At 34.9% G+C, this 19,431-nt stretch overlaps 5 protein-coding genes across 6 annotated transcripts in view; 3 read left to right on the forward strand and 2 right to left on the reverse strand.

Moving 5' to 3' along the window:
• LOC104776334 (zinc finger CCCH domain-containing protein 15 homolog) overlaps window positions 1-407 on the reverse strand; it is a 1,380-nt gene extending 973 nt beyond the window's left edge. Inside the window, exon 1 of the mRNA XM_019241608.1 lies at window positions 232-407. Within this exon, the coding sequence (XP_019097153.1) occupies window positions 232-315 (84 nt within the window). The 5' untranslated portion in view covers window positions 316-407. The remainder of the gene's footprint in view (window positions 1-231) is intronic.
• Window positions 3,613-6,712, forward strand: LOC104776335 (sulfate transporter 1.3-like). The gene is made up of 12 exons (XM_010500376.1): window positions 3,613-3,975; window positions 4,062-4,110; window positions 4,275-4,482; window positions 4,580-4,754; window positions 4,836-4,901; window positions 4,984-5,097; window positions 5,195-5,311; window positions 5,440-5,853; window positions 5,935-6,125; window positions 6,225-6,310; window positions 6,401-6,477; window positions 6,569-6,712. The coding sequence occupies exons 1-12, from the start codon at window positions 3,613-3,615 to the stop codon at window positions 6,710-6,712; spliced, it is 2,004 nt and encodes a 667-aa protein (XP_010498678.1).
• On the forward strand, window positions 8,264-9,051 carry LOC104776336. Its single transcript, XM_010500377.2, has 2 exons — window positions 8,264-8,655; window positions 8,745-9,051. The coding sequence occupies exons 1-2, from the start codon at window positions 8,363-8,365 to the stop codon at window positions 8,881-8,883; spliced, it is 432 nt and encodes a 143-aa protein (XP_010498679.1). The 5' UTR covers window positions 8,264-8,362; the 3' UTR covers window positions 8,884-9,051.
• LOC104776338 (2,3-bisphosphoglycerate-dependent phosphoglycerate mutase-like) lies at window positions 11,086-13,443 on the forward strand. Its single transcript, XM_010500379.2, has 8 exons — window positions 11,086-11,236; window positions 11,582-11,888; window positions 11,977-12,200; window positions 12,289-12,407; window positions 12,486-12,642; window positions 12,717-12,818; window positions 12,917-13,036; window positions 13,117-13,443. The coding sequence occupies exons 2-8, from the start codon at window positions 11,585-11,587 to the stop codon at window positions 13,171-13,173; spliced, it is 1,083 nt and encodes a 360-aa protein (XP_010498681.1). The 5' UTR covers window positions 11,086-11,236; window positions 11,582-11,584; the 3' UTR covers window positions 13,174-13,443.
• LOC104776337 (random slug protein 5) lies at window positions 13,392-15,413 on the reverse strand. 2 transcript variants are annotated; one of them, XM_010500378.2, is made up of 6 exons: window positions 15,159-15,413; window positions 14,781-14,844; window positions 14,502-14,678; window positions 14,319-14,417; window positions 13,992-14,234; window positions 13,392-13,899 (listed from the first exon to the last, which is right to left on the reverse strand). In XM_010500378.2, exons 2-6 carry the CDS (start codon window positions 14,820-14,822, stop codon window positions 13,525-13,527), a joined length of 936 nt encoding a protein of 311 aa, XP_010498680.1. In that variant the 5' UTR covers window positions 14,823-14,844; window positions 15,159-15,413; the 3' UTR covers window positions 13,392-13,524. The 2 variants fall into 2 exon arrangements, with proteins under 2 accessions (XP_010498680.1, XP_019099138.1); XM_019243593.1 differs by having other exon boundaries at window positions 14,781-14,828; window positions 15,159-15,400.

Here is a 19,431-nt window from a genome sequence, read left to right on the forward strand (position 1 = left end):
AAAAAAAAAAAAAAAAAAAACATGAGCTGCTAGGCTTTTAAATCAATGATGATTTATTATAAATTAACAGTTCAAGACCTAATCTAATATCATTATATGCTAACTAACCTAACTTATACAAGAATAGATAAACAATTACGCGTTCGACAAGAAACATAAATCTAGGGTTCTTCAATTCGATAAATAGGAGGAATTGACTCGTAAGGGAGAGAGAGAGAGAGAGAGAGATACCTTTTGGCGTTTCCAGGCGAGGAATTGATCTTTAGAGATTGAGTTTTGTGTAGTTTTTGGCGTTTCTCCCTCATCTGCTCCCATCGTTCAATTTGTTTTGGGGGCTCTATCGTCGTCGTCGTCTCTCTCAACAACGCACAAATTTTAATACTTTTTTCCTCTGTTTTGATCTGTTTTACTTCATATCCTTCGTGAAACTTATTGTTTTTCAAACGACAGCGTATTGAATGAAGTCGTTTCTTTTTTGTACGCCGTCGTTTTGAGTGAATAGCCTTTTCTTTCTTTTTTTTTTGTTACAATATATATCTATATCTTCTTCTCGTTCGTCGTTTCGAGTATTGCTCAACTCTAGTTGACAACTTGACATATGAAAGATCCTATATATATGGACGGACAATGGTCGGTTTTTTTCTTGTTTCTTCTCTTCCTATCATTTGATATGAACGAATACGAAACTGAATGGAAGAGGTTCGAATCTTGGTACCATCAATATCAATGGACTCTCTTCAACATCCTACAGTTGTTTAATCATACAACGTCATACATATATGTTGGTGTTGTTTAACTTTGCCAATTTGTATGATTTTTTCGTTGCTTTCTTTATATATTTGTTATGTTTTTTTTTTCTTTTTTTTTTAAGACAAACTGAAGTTTCTATTCAATCAAACAGAAATATTACAGAAAGAGGGAAGCAAGTCTCAAAGGTTTAAAAGGTTACAAACAAATACTTTCCCCAAAGCCATAGACAAAAATCTGAGAGAGCTGTGAAACAAACGCTAAGAAAAAGCGGCTTGAGACATGCGAAGTCACAGTTGCTAGACTGATCATCATCGAAGAACTCGTTAGATGACAAGGTAGTCACGGTCTTAAGACATTGTGACGTTGGAAGAGGAATCAGAGCCAAAGGCCTCACAAGAGCGAGGAGCACTAACAGAAGCAATGCTATAGCAGGGATTCGATGGGCTGTAGCCCGGATGGTGGTGATGGTGATGAGAGTGGTTTGATGTAGATCGTCGGATGTTAGCATTTGGTTACAGGGCAGTAGACCATAGAGCAGCAAAACTTCACAAATAGCACAAGCAAGGGAAGTAGAGACCGAAAGGTGCCAAAGAGATATGTCAAACCGTAGCAATACAGGTGGGTCCTCTCTCATATGGCGCCCTTTGCCAAAGAGATCAAGGAATCCAAACAAAGCATGCAGTCGGTTTGTCAATTGAAGGTGAGGAGCAGGTTTGGTCTGTTGGGATGATATGAACACAACCATGGTGCAGTTAATGGGGTTTTTGACAGTTGGGCAAGATCACTTGAATAGCTAGCAGGCCATAATCAGGTTGAGAGCTCATCCACAAGGATCCTAAGGATGATGAGGATGACCATAGAAGTTGATATGCGCGGCGGCTAAATGGACGGGGTACAGGAAACCCCAGTTCCGGTGGGAAAATCCATGGATCTGCCAAGCTCAGAGGGTGACAAGACGTTGCAACAGAAGTCCAATAACAGGGGAAGGTCGCACCTCTGAAGGTTATCTCACCAAATATCGACGTCGTCTCCACCTGGAGAGGCTCAGGTGACGATGCAGAAGAGGGTTTTGCAAAGGACTTTGAATCCGTCGACGGTGGGGCTAAGTTGATGCAGACGAGGATGGGGTTCAACGGACCCATCATCCTTCTGTAGTCGATTTGAGGCAGGCCTTCGTCTGGATCTGGACTAAGGGATATGATTTGGGACGGTTGCAAAAGGAGAAAACGATGGGGAAAGAAAACTTGAAAACTAAAACTAAAGGAGTTGAGGGATCAACAGAGAAGAGCAGTGGTTGAGATACCCCGATGTCGGCGAGCAAAAGTTCTGCCAGCGTCGGAAAAAAATACATGATATATTTGTTATGTATGTCGGATATTTAAAAGGATTGATTTGATTCTTATAAGATATAGGATAGAGATTAACATATAAATTTTCTATATGAATTTGAATATGTTCGTTTGTATATATTGTCGCTAACAATGAGGACGTACGATAGGTTTATATATAACATTAGTCGTGAACTTACGTATCATTTTGATCGTTCACAAAAAAAACCTTATAAACTGAATATGAAACAAAAATAACAAATTAGATGAACACTTCATAATTGAAAAGTGTTTTTTTTTTTTTTTAAATTACCTCCAGCCTTCTCGCTTAGCTTTGACTTTAATTTCTTGTTGTATCAACGAAATAATGACTAGTGGCATCTTCACAAATTTCGGATCTAACAGCTTCGAAACTGTTTTAATTTCTTGTTCATTGTAACTTCTGAAAACTTGTATCATTATAAATTTTCTTTTCTATTCTGAGAATCAAACAAACAACACAAACAAAGAAGAAGAAAACATTCAAGATTTGTTATTGCTATTCATTTTGATGAGTGAAACGAAACAATAATATTGGTTTACTTCTAGGGAGAACCAAGATCTGTTCTAATCCCTCATTTTCAAAAACTATTTGCAAAAAAAAATATTATTCTCATGTTGTTTAACCACTAATATCAAATTCTGCAAAATACCGTTTTCTCTTTTCTTTTTACAACCGGGAAGTGACTTTAAAAACCAAAAAAAAAAAAAAATCCATTGATAGATTTGGAGAGTGATCAGCTTGTTCTATGAACCTAGACAGTATCTACATTTATTGTTTTACTTCAATAAACAATAACAGACGTTTGTAATAACAATCTGGCGTTACCAAAATTTAATTTCCTCATGAAAGAGCGTTGGAGTACAAAAAGAGGCTAACATCATAACTCGAATTCGTCTCTGTATTCATTTTTTTAAGGTACATATATAATGCTTTCACCAATTCCACTATCAATGGTTTTGTTCTTTCTGTTTAATTTTCTTTATTATAATTCCCTTCTAAATCAATTTTAATGACAAGATGTATTTCCCTTTTTCCTTTTTATATGGATATTCGGCATTAGAAAAACCTAAATTTTCAATCACCGTACGTTCATATTGATATTAGTATAATCACCCAATAATTATTAGTCTAAAGTGATTCTAAGAAAACGTATATATCATAATTAAGAACATTTTTGTTAGTCAATCAACCGTCTGGTTTAGGAAATTTAGGAAAAAGCTACAATGGTAAAGGTTTGCGGCACCTAATGCAATTTGCATACTAATATACTATAATACGAATTTACTAGTGAAAACTACTCTTAGGGATACTAATGGCTTTTTTGTTTTGCAACTAGGGCACTTAAGTTTTTTTTTTTTGGAGTCCTCTTCTTTCTTAATCAGTGGTGTTTTAAATGGTAAAAATATTACTTTTTTTTTTGGCAAAACAGCTTGACATTTCTATAAATACGTTTCTTCAGTGTTTGCTACAAAAACACACATATAGCAAGCAATGTCAGGTAGAGATCACCCTGTGGACGCTGATGGAGAGATTTCCCCGGCTGATATATCTTCCCCACAGCAAAGAAGCCCCAGTGTTGTTCCAGAAGAAGCGGGAGCAAATCCACCGTACGTCCACAAAGTCGAAGTTCCTCCCAAGCAAAACCTCTTCAATGAGTTCATGTACACTTTCAAAGAAACTTTTTTCCACAATGATCCTCTAAGGCATTTCAAGGACCAGCCAAAGTCCAAAAAGCTCATGCTCGGTATCCAGTCCGTCTTTCCGGTTATCGAGTGGGGAAGGAAATATAATCTCAAGATGCTTCGCGGCGATCTCATTGCCGGTTTAACCATAGCTAGTCTCTGCATCCCTCAGGTTTTCTTAAATTATAATCACTTGTGCCACAAGTTACTTCTGAAAGAAACTTAAAAGTAGATATGTATTCGAATTAATGGTTTCAGGATATTGGATATGCCAAGCTTGCTAGTCTTGACCCTAAATATGGTCTATGTAAGTTAATATCCATCTCGTTCTCATTTATGTTTTCTTTGAAATTGGAATTACAATTTTTATTGCATATTTGGAACCCTTTTGTGTGCTTATTGGAAGTATAATGTGACAAACTGATTGATATTTTTGGTGTTTTTTTTTTTTTTTTTCAAATTCTTGAATAGATTCAAGTTTTGTTCCTCCATTGGTGTACGCATGTATGGGAAGCTCAAAGGACATAGCGATTGGACCCGTAGCAGTGGTTTCACTCCTATTAGGCACTCTGCTTCGTGCGGAGATCGATCCCAGCACAAACCCTAATGAATATCTACGCCTAGCCTTCACCTCAACGTTCTTCGCCGGTGTCACTCAAGCTGCACTCGGATTCTTCAGGTAACTTACTAATCCCAACATCAAATATCACCAATGTTCCTAAGTTAAGAGATACTTCTTGATCTATACAACCTCTAAACGTTTTTTTCTTTTTCAGATTGGGCTTCTTGATTGATTTCTTATCCCACGCGGCGATCGTAGGGTTCATGGGCGGAGCAGCCATCACCATTACTCTTCAACAGCTCAAAGGATTCCTCGGAATCAATAAATTCACCAAGAAAACAGATATCATCGCAGTTCTTCGCTCCGTATTCAGCTCAGCCCATCACGGAGTAATGATTTCATTCAATCGCTCTGTTTTAGTTTCTTTCACTCTTTATGTATCCTCACCGTTTGCTATCTTATGCTTGCAGTGGAATTGGCAGACAATACTCATTAGTGCATCGTTCTTGATCTTTCTTCTCGTCTCCAAGTTCATTGTAATTCACCAAACCATCGATTGCAATCTCTCGTCATTTTTCTATATTTACTTGTTCTTATATGATCTACTGGTTAAAACAGGGGAAGAAAAATAAGAAACTGTTTTGGATTCCAGCGATTGCTCCATTAATATCTGTCATCATTTCAACTTTTTTAGTCTACATAACCCGAGCCGACAAGAAAGGAGTTCAGATAGTAAGCACTTAACCTTATAGGCTTAATATATAAACCATAAAGTTACTTCCAATGCAAGGTATTCTACTTTGTGTTGTCTTAACTTGCTTCTCCTCAGGTGAAACATCTCGACAAAGGTCTAAACCCTTCTTCTTTGCGTCTAATATATTTCTCCGGCGAATATCTTCTCAAGGGCTGTCGCATAGGCGTTGTTTCAGGCATGGTTGCCTTGACGGTATATATATACTTACAAAACCCTAAAATTTTCTATACAAACTATTAAAATTCTAGGTTTCTAATCAACTATCAGCTGAAACTGTGAATACGAATGATTTTTTTTGTTCCTTTTATTTTTTGTAACAGGAAGCTGTAGCGATAGGAAGAACATTTGCAGCAATGAAAGACTACCAAATCGATGGTAACAAAGAGATGGTAGCATTAGGAGCAATGAACGTGATCGGTTCGATGACTTCTTGCTATGTATCCACTGGTTCGTTCTCAAGATCCGCCGTCAACTTCATGGCCGGATGTCAAACTGCAGTCTCCAACATCATCATGTCAATCGTCGTCCTCTTAACGCTTCTCTTCCTTACTCCTCTTTTCAAATACACACCAAACGCGATTCTTGCAGCAATTATCATCAACGCCGTGATTCCTTTGATCGATGTTAATGCTGCCGTTTTGATATTCAAGATCGATAAGCTCGATTTCGTCGCTTGTATGGGAGCTTTCTTTGGGGTCATCTTTGTATCCGTTGAGATTGGCCTTCTCATTGCCGTACGTCTCAAGAAACCAGTCATTAATAAGACTTTTGCAGCATTTTTGACTGATCTTTATTTGTGTGTGTTCATGTTTTAGGTGGCCATATCTTTTGCCAAGATACTCTTGCAAGTTACAAGACCTAGAACAGCGATTCTTGGAAAGATTCCAGGGACTTCGGTTTACCGGAATATCAATCAGTATCCTGAAGCAACTAGGGTTCCCGGAGTTTTGACGATTCGTGTTGACTCCGCGATTTACTTTTCCAACTCCAATTATGTCAGGGAAAGGTACGAGATCGAATCATGAAACCAAATTTAAACCCTTACTTGTTTTGGAAGAAATCTATGTGTAGAACCATACATCTTTGGTGTTCTTGAAAACTGTAGGATTCAAAGATGGTTGACAGATGAAGAAGAGATGATGACAACTACAAGCTTGGTTAGGATCCAGTGTCTGATCATCGAAATGTCACGTACTGGACTAACCCTAGTTCTTTTTTATATATATGCATATGTATATTTCTTTTATACACAGTAAATGATGTTTTATCAAACGTTTTCAGCTGTTACGGACATCGATACTAGTGGTATTCACGCCTTAGAAGACTTGTATAAGTCTCTTCGAAAACGAGACATTCAGGTACGTATACACATTATATATAAACTAAAAGCTAAACCGGAAAGGCGATAGACAAGTTATGAAACTGACTTTTTTTTGGTGTGCAAAACAGTTGGTTTTAGCAAATCCAGGACCGGCGGTCATACATAAATTACACGTTTCTCACTTCGCAGACATGTTAGGATACGACAAAATCTATCTGACGGTGGCACAAGCCGTTGATTCTTGCTCTCCGAAACTCTCCGACGAGGTCTGAAACGGAGAAGAAGAATCTTGATGATGAATCAAAAAGACAAATTAAAGTGTTGTATGTTGTTGTACGGCCCTCTGTGTACAAACCGAGTTGAGTATGTAGTCAGTGGCTTTGCCTTCGATTTGACCTTTTTATCTTATACCCAATGTGGGACGTAGAGGTCATATGTAAAAGTTGACCTATGAGCCCATATATATATAGAGCTTTTTCTTAGCATCATGATAAGTTTGGATTTATAGGAATGCCCTTCGTGGTTCTTTTGTTTTGCATTGATGATCTACTTGACATTAACATCGGAACAGCGTAACGCAACGAGAGACGACTCAGGACTTTATTGCTATGATTATTGGTGGGAACACCTTTTGTTTTGCAAGACCCAAGAGTCGAACATTGACATAACAACAATGAAAACAAATAAAACACTTCTCCCTTAATTATTAATTAATTATGTGTGGACCTTAAGTTGAAGCCCACTTGTGTACACAATATACTCTTCGTTTGATGTTCATATATGGGATTAGGACATTTGTTTTAAAAAAATAATGGTATAGACGTCTATGCGTTAGATGGTCGTTCTCAAATACATCAATTTTCTCTTTAATGTACTATGTCAAGATGACAGACCTAGTTTGATGTTTTAGGTACCTATTCTATTAGATTATGTATGTTTGGCAATCGTTCTGTATCTGTTATTTTAACTATTACATCTCACAGTCTCACACTACTAGTCTATATATTTATGACTTACACAGCTTGTTCCAGATTTGACCAAAACAGTTTTACTTACCACCTTACGATAGAAATATAAAACCGTCTGTAAAAAAAAAAGAAAAAAACAAATCATATCTCTTCTCGAAAACATGAATTGTAAAAATGACGTAAGATGCAGAGACCGACCATTTTTGTACAATGTGCCAACTCTGTTTGTACTGTAAACGAGTGTCCCCAAATGAGCCAATCAAAACGAATTTGCAGTTCTTGTTTTTTGTGTGCATATTTTTATAATACAAGAAATAAACAGTAAGAGCTTGCCAAGGACTATTTGAATCAATCAATCAATCTTCCATCAAATTTTAAATGGTTAATTATATAATTAGGTTCAATCGATATTGAAATTTGATTTTTAAGTTTATTTTGAGTCCTCACTAAGATTTTAGATGATTTTTAATGAATATAGGGAACCAAGGATTTGCTAATTCCTTTAGTAACCTAATAACATTATATTTAAAATTTTAAAATAGATAATATAATAACTAAAAACACCAAATTTTTGATTCAATATGATAATTTTTTTAATTCAGTCATTTTAAACAATATAATTTGAATTGTGTGTTTGAATAATACACACACCTACACAAAATAATTGATTTAAGAAAAATACAAAATAATTTGTGACAGACGACAAAAACAATAATAACGAATAAAAAAACACTAAAAAGAATCGGAATCATGACGTGTCGTTATAATAATCAGAATAGAATCAGATCAGACAAAAATCAACGGTTCTAATTCACTCCTAAGTTTATGGCTCTTCTTTAATTCTCTGTCTCCTTCTCTCTTTACTCCTCACTTCTCTCTTTTTTTTTACTTTGCTCTGTTCACTCAGAGCATCAAAGAAACACACACAAAAGAGAGAAACACGAATACGAAACGATGTTGCTGGGGAAGAGACAAAGACCACCGATAAAGAGAACCACGAGTCTTTCTGAGATTAAGTTCGATTTGAATCAACAACCTAGCGAACAAGAACCGTCTGATCATCAGATTCAGCTCGTGACCATCGATGAACACCGTCATGTTCATCAACGTTTGTTAGATCAACAACGTCTCTTAGCGATGGTCTCACTGAGAGGTGTACAGAGGAAACACTCAGCTGAAGATTTTCTGAGATCTTGTTCTCTCTGTAAACGTCATCTTGTTCCAGGCCGTGACATCTATATGTATAGGTATGATGAACTAAAGATTTAATCTGATCTTTTTGGTTTGATTAGTATATGGAACTAACGGTTTAATATGGCTGCTGAATTTGACGCAGAGGAGATAGAGCGTTTTGTAGTTTAGAGTGCAGGCAACAGCAGATTACAGTGGACGAGAGGAAAGAGAAAAAGAAAGGTTCGGTGAGGTCCACCGCCACCGGAACCGTCAACGGAGAGAGTGTTTCCGCCGCCGTCTAGGTCTCTCTTTATAATATCGGTAATGAATATGATTGTATATGGAATATGGTTATTGTTATTATCTGTATTAAGTTTTAAAGCGTTGAGCGTTAACTGTGATTAACCATGATGTTAGTCATCTTATAAACTTTGCTTTAAGACTTAAGGACCATGGTATTTTTTTTTTTTTTTGCATAGTAATGAGTTTTGTGTTCTTTTGATTATTCTATCTTACAATCTTTTAAATGTTCGATATATTGTGTGGACATTAGAAAATCACAACAGCTCAATTCTCTGTATAACCACACCATACATTTTATAAGTGTAGTAATTGACAAGTAAAGAAAATAGTATATAAGAAATTATATACCCACTTGTATGTTTGATATACAAGTTTGTATGTACCTTTGTGTACTCTAAGATTTTATGTATTTCATACCACCAAAAAAAGATATTCATCGTACTATTTTAACTTGATGCTTCCATTCGAATATAAGAATATGATCCAATTGAACTTTCGTCATTTTTCTTATTAATGCAAAGAAAAATAATACTATGATTTTTGTCAAGTAAGGAATCTAATACCTATTCAGCCTAGCATTGACTGGTCCCTAATAGGAGATTCTTACTTTTTCTATGTCTCGATTTTTTTTATAGATTCCTAGTGGCTACTGCCTGATGGTGTCTCCCTTTGCTTTTGAAAACTGAAAAAGAATTGCGAAATAGTACATGAATTCTTGTTTTACGATACATATTCTTTTGGAAAAAACCAACCAATGAGTTGATAAATAACTTTTATTTTGCAGCCCTTTATAATATATGGTCGAAAAAAGAATCTCAATTATTCTAGTTGGTTGGTGTAAGTGACATCGTTGTGTTACAATCCAACATTACGTATGTCGATAAAAGAAAGTCAAAAAAGTTTCACATTAGTCTGTAATTTTTGGGGTTGAATAGTCTGTTTTCTACTACCTTCAGAAAAAGCCAAACTTGTGTGCTTGCTCTTTTTTTTTCTTCTAATTTGTTGATCCATCTTTTTGTTTTGATTTTGTGTTGTCCCATTCTAAATTAAGCAAAGACAAGGGAGGGAACAGCTCATGTGGAGGATTGAGCTCATTAATTAAACTTTATAATAGTTCATGCATTCTAGTTCTGAATTTGTGGTTTACAATATCCTTTTCATAATAATTAGCATACAACAAAACTCAATGATTGTTTCTCATCAAATACCACTCTCTATTCTATGGTCATTGATATTAAGCATTGCAAGTTTTAAAATGGGCCTAAAAGCATATCCAATTCACATTGATGGGCTTCATGAATTAAGCGTGATTATACGGCTGTGCCTTTGTTTGATTGAGCCAATGATCATATTCATAGTCATACTCATAGATATGAGTTTGGTATATTCGTTGTGACCAAAATAATGATGCGTCAAGTCTCTAGTGTTTCCTCCAGTGATAATTTTTTTGTTTGTTTGGACAAAAGCATCTTCGTATCGCATATTCTATAGCACACCACTGATTCATTTAGAGACATATGTCATCTTTCTTTTTGCCAATTGTCAAATAGAATCAGCCAATGTAAGTAGAGATGTCATGCAAAAAAAAAAAAAATGTTCTTAAAAAAAAAAACTGTTATAGAAGATCTTTCATAATTCATCTAATGAAATTGCTTCACATAAATTTTATAAAATCTTTAAACCGAACCCTCTGGACCAAGAGAAGGCAAATGATTTGGGGTGGGTATTGAAGGCTTTGAAGAGGTGCTTATTTGCTGTCGAGGTCTATTAATGTAAACGTATTATGGTCTCTACAACCCCACGAAGAGGTTGTTCACACAAACTTTAGATTTTCCGATTACGCCTTCTCGCAAACCTTCGTTTCACACTTATTTGAATTTTATATCATACAATACAATAATGCAGTTCGATTAAGCATTCTTGGCAAACATACATATTTAGATACCCAATTATATATTTTATAACTAGTGAAATTTAACGTAAATAATTTAGTCCATACCGTAAACAAACGTATTTTGTTCCATATAATATTGCGAATTAATAATTTCACATCTCATGTGGTTGTCTCCTTCATTGTCAATTGTCACTACCTCAGGAAGCCGATCTTGTTTTTTTTTCACGTGTTTTTTTTTTTGGTCTTTGGAAATTAAAGGCAAAAAATATTTAAAAAAAAAAACAAGAAATAGAAACTTGACAAAAACAAGAGCTAGAAAGGACAACAAGATAATTTTCGATATTTCGAAGCCTATATAATCCTCCTTTTAGAGGCGCATTGAGAGAGCTTTCGTATTAGGTGTGATTTGTGGATTTCTCATCTTCATTGGTTTCATCGAAACATTCGATTAAGACCAGGTTTGTCTCTCTGTCTACAAAAAGCATTGCTACTGCAATTTGTTTTCTTTGGGTCTTTCGTCTTCTTGTAATTAAATTAATTACTGGGCTCTGTTCTTGAGTCATTTTGTTAGCTCTTCTTAATCGTGCTTTGTTTCTTCCCAGTTAGATCTCTATGTAATTAAAACTCCGTTAATTGCTGTTAGTGTTTTTTATTGTCGTGATCACTTACTCAAGAGTTTACTTTTACTCTGTCTTGTCTTTTTAGGGTTTTATTATTCTGATTCAGTATCAAAAATTTTAGATCTTTTTAATCACCAAAATTAGTGTATGCTAATTATAGAATTAACATTTTGATTTCTTCAGAATATGGCTACGTCTACCTCTCACCAATCAATCGTTTCGTTTGCTTCACACCGGTCGTCTTCTTCTTCTTCTTCCACAATCTCTCAGTGTTTATTACGAGAGCCTCTGTTGAATCTGCCAATCTGTAAAGGATTCAAGATCTATTCTTCACTGAGTTATAATAATCATACCACCTCGAAAAAGAGAAACTTTTGCAAGATTGAAGCTATGGCTTCTTCTCAGACTGAGACATCTGTTTCTTCTTATAACAACAACAATCTCTTGTCTCCTTCCAAGAACTTACCTGACCTTTCCAAGAAAAAATCAAGTATCTTTCTTTTTGCTCTGCTTTTGGCTTCCTCTCAAGTTTCATTAAGAAACATTTATCTGAAACCAAGTTTTTAATGTGTTTTTAGATGAAGCAGCTTTGATATTGATTAGGCATGGAGAATCTTTGTGGAATGAGAAGAATCTTTTTACGGGTTGTGTTGATGTGCCATTGACAGAGAAAGGTGTTGAAGAAGCTATTGAAGCAGGGAAGAGAATTAGTAACATACCTGTTGATGTTATCTTTACATCTTCTCTTATCCGTGCTCAGATGACTGCAATGCTTGCTATGATTCAGCACCGTCGTAAGAAGGTATGTGTAGGAAAACCAAACCAAAACCAGGCTCAGCATGTTTGTCTTTTGGGGGTTTGTAACTGATAAGTGGATCAAACTCATTTAGGTTCCTATCATCTTGCACGATGAAAGCGAACAGGCGAAAACTTGGAGTCAAGTCTTTAGTGATGAAACTAAAAACCAATCTATTCCTGTCATACCCGCTTGGCAGCTCAATGAAAGAATGTAAAACATATCTACCAAACGTATCTGAGCTTTGAAACCGATAAAATCTGGTGTCTGACGTTTTTTTGGATATATTAGGTATGGAGAATTGCAAGGTCTTAATAAGCAAGAAACAGCGGAAAGATATGGGAAACAGCAAGTTCACGAATGGCGTAGGAGTTATGATATCCCACCTCCCAAGGGTGAGAGCTTGGAGATGTGTGCTGAGAGAGCAGTGGCTTATTTTCAGGACAATGTAATGAACAATCTCATTCTAACTCTTCTTTCTTAGTTTCATTCACTTACTAACTTCAGATATCGAATTTGCAGATTGAACCAAAGCTTGCAGCTGGAAAGAACGTAATGATAGCTGCTCATGGGAACTCGTTGCGGTCTATCATAATGTATCTTGACAAATTGACTTGCCAAGAGGTTGTGACAAAAAGACTGGTTTCATCTTCATTCTTGATCATTGGTTTTTGCGGTTTGGTGAATAACTGAAATTTCTCTCTGTGTGTTTTGGTTTGTAGGTGATAAGTCTAGAGCTATCAACCGGTATACCACTTCTCTACATCTTCAAAGAAGGTAAATTCATGAAGAGAGGAAGCCCTGTTGGTCCAACAGAAGCTGGTGTCTATGCTTACACCAAGGTTAGGCATCATTTCTCTCTTTCTTCATCTATTTAGATTTCTTTGTTTCAATTGGTTTTGAGTGTTTCCTTTGCTTGCAGAGTTTGGCTCAATACAGACAGAAGCTAGAGGAGGACAGTGAAGTAATCTGTTCCTGAAGTTTAACAAGAAAGATTGGTTCTTGATCTACTCAACTCAAGCTTAGGACCTTAGAGGCGTTTACAAAGAATATAGATTTTATTATTTCTTCTTGGTTCTTCTTCATTCATATGTGACATATCCACTGTTATCTGAAGGAGCAATGTTCAAAACGTCACTGTTCCTTCTTACAAGCCTCGCACTTGTTGATGTTGACTTTGTTATTGTTGCCTAACTGTTTAAGCAAACAAGTATTATTCTGTGATACATTTAAAATATGCAGTTTTACTGGTCTTAATTGCATAACAACAAAAACGTTTGTAGCTCCAGCTTAGTAATTTGATGGGTTAAGTATTAGCTTCAGAAGCTTCTTATGGTTCATGCTTCAGGCTTAAGGTTTCTGTTGTATCCAAAGGAGATTGCAAAGTTCCGTTCTTGATCTTCTCATCTTCGTTGTCCTCCAAATGCTTATTCTCAGAGTCTGAAGCTTCAGAATCTGAGTTGCTCAAATGAGCTGAGGCTGATGACACCACTGTAGTGCTTCCAAAGAACTTCAAATCATCTCCTCTCATTTTCTCCGCATATTTCTCAAAACTGAAACCCGCATCGCTGTTTTTGCCACCAAATGCAACCTCAAGTTGCTCAATATCGAAGAGATCCTCAAGAAGCTTTTTGCTGAGGTTATCATCTGAGTAGACAAATTTCACCTTGTTGCATGTCTTTGGCTCTAGAAACGGTTTCACCATCTGCATATTCACAATTTCCTCTACTAATGTCAACAAGCTTCATGATACTTAAATATTTGCATTATAGGGCAGAGAGACATTTTCATACTAACCTTATAGAAGGGTTCAAAAATCTTAGGCGGGTTGTATAGTATGGCCATGCCTAAACGTTCAGGGTAATGTTCTTGTAACACATGAGCGGTTTCTCTAGAGACTTTCAAAGATATATGCGACATGTTGAAACCGTGAAAATCGATAAGCCAAACCATTTGTTCTTGGTTATCCGATAGATTCAAGATTGCATTTTCCATACAGTACACCAAGAATCTAATCTGCCCTTTATAAGATTTTGTATTCTGTAGTGTAAAACCAAAACGTGGTATCAATAGAAAAGTATTAGAGAGAATCATTTGAAAGGAAATGAAGATAAGAAACCATACCTGTGAACTTGGTTTCATAACCAGAACTGTTCTTCCATACTTGTCAGTATAATTAGCTCGGTATATTTTCCCGGTCTCAGCTTCTCTTGCAATCTCCTCCTACAACCATTTCACATAACAAGAAGATATTAGAACAATTTGTATAAACTGATTGGATATTTACTGAAGTTAAGAATACATTACCCATCGAATCTCCTCAGGTTTGTACTGAGTCCTCCATTTCAAGGTTTCTTTAAGCATTTTAGTTGCTTTCTTGACATGGCCATTGCGTGCGGCTAAATAACGAGTAATGGCAGCATCTGTACAAAACTCAGATGACTTCTCAGGCAATGTCCCTAGTAATGTCCTCACTTCATTTATCTATATTGTTCAAAAGTACACAATCTCTATACCATCAACATGCAATATAATATTTGATTCACACATCAAAAAATAACATCATCACAGAGCAAGTATAATAACCTTGCTTAGATAATCCTCTGGTTTTGTTGAATCAGAACTCATATCTTGCTAAAATTCAAGAAAGCTGCAACCAAAATTGATTAGAAAAAAGAAAAAAAAAAGTCATAATATAGAGATTTTATACTGCAAAAACAAGGATGATACAATAATCAATGCATAAAATAGAGGTAGATTTTACCCGTCGTTAAGAAGTTAATTAAGCTATAATACGATGTTAATTAGAATTAGAACGAAGTACTTGTTTTGATCAAATACAATCGAATTAGAGACAGCAGAATCAAGCGTTACGCAAGACAACTATAATTAACATCTGAACTTGATCTTACTCCAAGATAGTTTAGAATCAAGAAATCAAAAAGTTAAAGAACATAAACTTACCTGGAAAAAAAGAAAAAGAATTTAGAGCGGATGATCAGCGATGAGATCTGGTCGAATGGGTCAAACTCAAAGCCTAGATATGGTAGTAGCGCATAAATTGAGACCGAGAGAAGTCTTAAGTTTCGGTCTAGAAGAATCAAAAGTCTCGTTGTAAGAAAAGTAGTAGTAGTAGTAGATGGATTTTTTTTTCAGGGCGGCTACGAGACAATGTGATGATGAAAGAGCTCAATGACACGTGACGCGCGACTGAGGAAAGATACAGACACCTTTTCAAGATTCTGTTTCTTGATCTAGAGCGTGGACTTACTGAACTGGACCGGGGAATTATAAAACCCGGTTTGACTTCTACTTGATTTAATATTTGGTTGTGTAATAAATGTGAATGTGATGGTCAAATTGCTCTCTGACATTACATACCAACCATGTTTGTAAAGTCATGCCAACTTCACTAATCAGATAATCACTATACCCCAAATAGGAAAATTTTATTGGGTTAGTTAAGCATTTTGTTATTTATGAACTTTGGATTAATCAAGCTGTTACACTATTTTCTAATCTCCAAAGATTTAATGGGCCTAATCTTGTAGCCCATTCAGACGACCATCTTCTAGTTGAGATTGTTAACGGATGTATTTTATATATTTCCTGATCATCATATAATCAATGATCCAACCATAATCTAACACCATATACAGTAGTTAACAGAGGATACCATTAGCACGAATTTGCTATTCAGTTTCATTTATCTGTCACATCATTCTATGTTTAATTTATTATTGTTAGATTTTAAAGATACAAAATGATAAGATCGACCTACAAATGTCATCGGTTACAAATAGACGAGGATGGTTAGGTGAATGACAAAAGTTATGAAAAGCAACAAGTGTTGGCTACAAAAGTAAAAGTGTCAAACCTCTTTTTTATGCCGAAGCTCAGTATATCAAGGAAATGTGCACTTGCGATGTGCTGCGTTAGCAAACTAACAATTAAACATCACGTCCTTTTATTTCGGACCACGTTATCTATACTGACATGTAATTAGATGCAAACCCACTATACTGACATAAATAAACTTTCATATGAATATAACAGTTTGTATATTTTTAAACACGTAAATCAATTTTATAGTATAGGACTACTTCGAAATTCTTCGAAACACGTATCAAACGCACATCCTTGAGAACTTTTGCAACCATTTCGTCCAAGAAACATACGACCTAGCTAACCAAGCTTTTAATTTTAGTTATCCACATTACTTTCATTTTCCATTTGTAGTATTTATCAATTGTATAAGTATAATAGTATGCAGACGATATGAACTGGACCATATGTCATGCAGAAACGAACGGAGACAATTCACCTAAAATTCACATGCAAATTCCTCTTTCCCTCATGAAACAACGGGCAACTGCTCTGAAAACAACGTCACCCTCTTTTCCATATTACAAAAACCAAAACAAAAAATAAAGTCATTTATTTAGTAATATAGTTTTTTTTGTTGTGTAAATTTCACTTCACCCCATAGAGGCATAGACACACATTTTCACATGCATTTGTATTTTACCAACTTGTCTACTAGTTAGTACTAGTTCATATGTTATTTATTTAGGTGAGAAAAATAGCAAGATCTTTCAAAGTTGAAGAGGCCGAGACATCATAAGTGAAGCTTAACAGTACAAAATAGACCTTTGATCGTGGAAATATATGTGGCAGATTCTTAATGGTCGTTTGACTTCAACAGATATAACTGGTGACGCGTTTGACGGAAACCGCGTTAAGAGCATTAAAACGCAAAAGTTCAGTACCAAAAGCAAAAAGTTCCAATCGGATCCACTTACTTTGACCGATTAGTCACAAATCGGATCTACTTTTTTTTTAACTTTAATCAGAATCTCTCTCTTTTTTTTTCCTTTTATATTGCATGTATTACTTGATTTAGATGCAATGAATCTTATATATCAAACGACTACTTATAGACAAGTTAAGGAATAATTTAAAAATGTCAGTCATTTCATTTTACCCCAAAAAAATTGTCAGAGAGAGAACTTGAGAGAGAGAGTACAGTATCATTTGATTAAAAATAGGTAGGGCAAAAAGCTGTCAGTTATTAAGACAACTAAGACTTGAGTAATGATTTTGCAGTTGACTATTTTCATTTCCCCCCTGTGGACACGCTCGCCAGGTTTTGGATTAGTATGAAATTTATGCGTAGGAGATCTTGTTGCTTTTCCTTTTTCCATGCGTAGGTAGGAGATTATTAATATTTCACTTTTTATTTTTCCTGTTACCATTTTTTATTATTTATATAGAGCTATAGCTAATTTATTTAAGCAAAAAAAGAGTTCAAAGATAATGGTGTGCTAAACTGATTGTCAATATCTCGACAAAATCATATATGAGTGGCTTCTTGGTTCAAAGTTCAAACTCGTAGAAATGAAAAAATATATACAACGAAGTAAGAACAATAGCTCTTAGACAAGTCATTACATGTACGCAGTAGATGCAATGTTCAAAAAAGCAAGCAAGAACAAAATAATAATAATAATATATGTAAAAGACAGTACAGTACTAATCAGCATCGTAATGGTGAAACTGGCGACACGCACACGAGCCATCCACATGGGTGCCTGCCTCCTTCTGCGCGTCTTCTCCTATACTGTTTATTTTTATATTGTTTATTTTTTATCTTCTCCATTTTTGTTTCGGAAGTTTTACTGTTTCGGTTTAAACCTGTAGAAATGATGTAATAACAATATTTTGCGGCGTTTCTATTTTTTGTTTTTTTTGGTGTAATAACGTTTCAAATTTCAGACTACTCTTTCGATCGAATCAGACTCGACCACGAACCGTGAAAACATAAGAGAATTTAGATCGGATATAGAGCTTGTATATATGAACTGGTTGATCTTAGTTCTGTTTATAGTCAACTTCTTGTTTTTTACTTTTTTTGCAAATTTAAACGATTGATCATAATTATATATACATATTATTGTTGGAACTGCTATTTAAATATGAAACCATAGTATTACTCTTTTTAAAATTTGGGTCATTGCAAATTACGGCAACGCAGTCTCTCAACTTTGCAATTTACGTCACGATTACACGAAGCAATAAATTAAGCTGCGCGACGACTCATCATAGTATCGTATGATGATGAAATATGTGATATTAAGTACAAATGGATGATTAAATTAATATAGGTTAATGGACATATGAGAAGTTCTCAGCCATTCATTCAAACCCTCTAGAGGCTTCTTTTTAAAAAAAAATTGTATGATAAATTATCTTAATAAAAAGTCTAAACCACCCATTAACATGATCATCATCATTACATTGAGAGCCAAAATTATTGCTTAACAATCATGAAGTCTACGTGCGTGTCTCCTGATAATTTTCTTTATTTCCGGCTTTATATGTATACTCATACTATTAATTTGGATTATCTCAGTTCCAATTTTTTTTAGAAGTTTTATTGTTTTACTTTGTTTGCTTTTCTTGAGTTTCTATACCAAATTTTAATTTAATTTAATATGTCGACTAGAGTTTTTTCTTAAGTATTATTGTATTTTCTTCTTGTTTAATTAACACATCGTTGATTAATTAGACGTCCTCATAAGAAAAAAAAATCGATATTTAAATAGTTGTGGCCGTTTAGATAGGCGTTGAAATGTCTAAACAATGGATTAACCAAAAAAAAAAGTTAAAACTAATCTCTAAAATTTATGGAGTTGTGCACATCCACTACGTTTTGAATTGAATAAGAGACAAGTTAAAATCCTACGCACACGGAAGAAAAGAAACGTCCCGTAAAGGAGGTGTCAATGTTTGCAATGATCGAAGAAATGATTTTCCATAAAACTACCAATGTTTGTAGAATTAAAACACTTCGAAAATAGAAAATCCTTGTACAGTAGAATCATTTTAACTTGTAAAAGTTAGCTTTTGTAAAACGAAACTTGTAGAATTCAATTCAACGACTCGTCTAGTTAGCTCAACTAAAAATATTATCTCCATCAGACGAATTAGTTTTAGGAGATCAAATTGAATAGTATATATATACTTATTTAAGAAAACATGGATGAGGTTACTGTAATTCAGTAATTCATACGAGGTTATTATTATTATTTAAATTTTGCCAACATGCAACAATCTTTAAGAAAAGTATCCGATGTATGTTACAAAAGAACAAAAACAAAATTATTAGACGTATTTCAGATTAATTTTTTTAATTTGAGAAATACGAGGAGGAGATACAAAAAAAAAAAAAAAAAAA

Source organism: Camelina sativa, chromosome 3 (genome assembly GCF_000633955.1).
Source record: "Camelina sativa cultivar DH55 chromosome 3, Cs, whole genome shotgun sequence".
In the NCBI taxonomy this organism is placed as follows: Eukaryota; Viridiplantae; Streptophyta; class Magnoliopsida; order Brassicales; family Brassicaceae; genus Camelina; species Camelina sativa.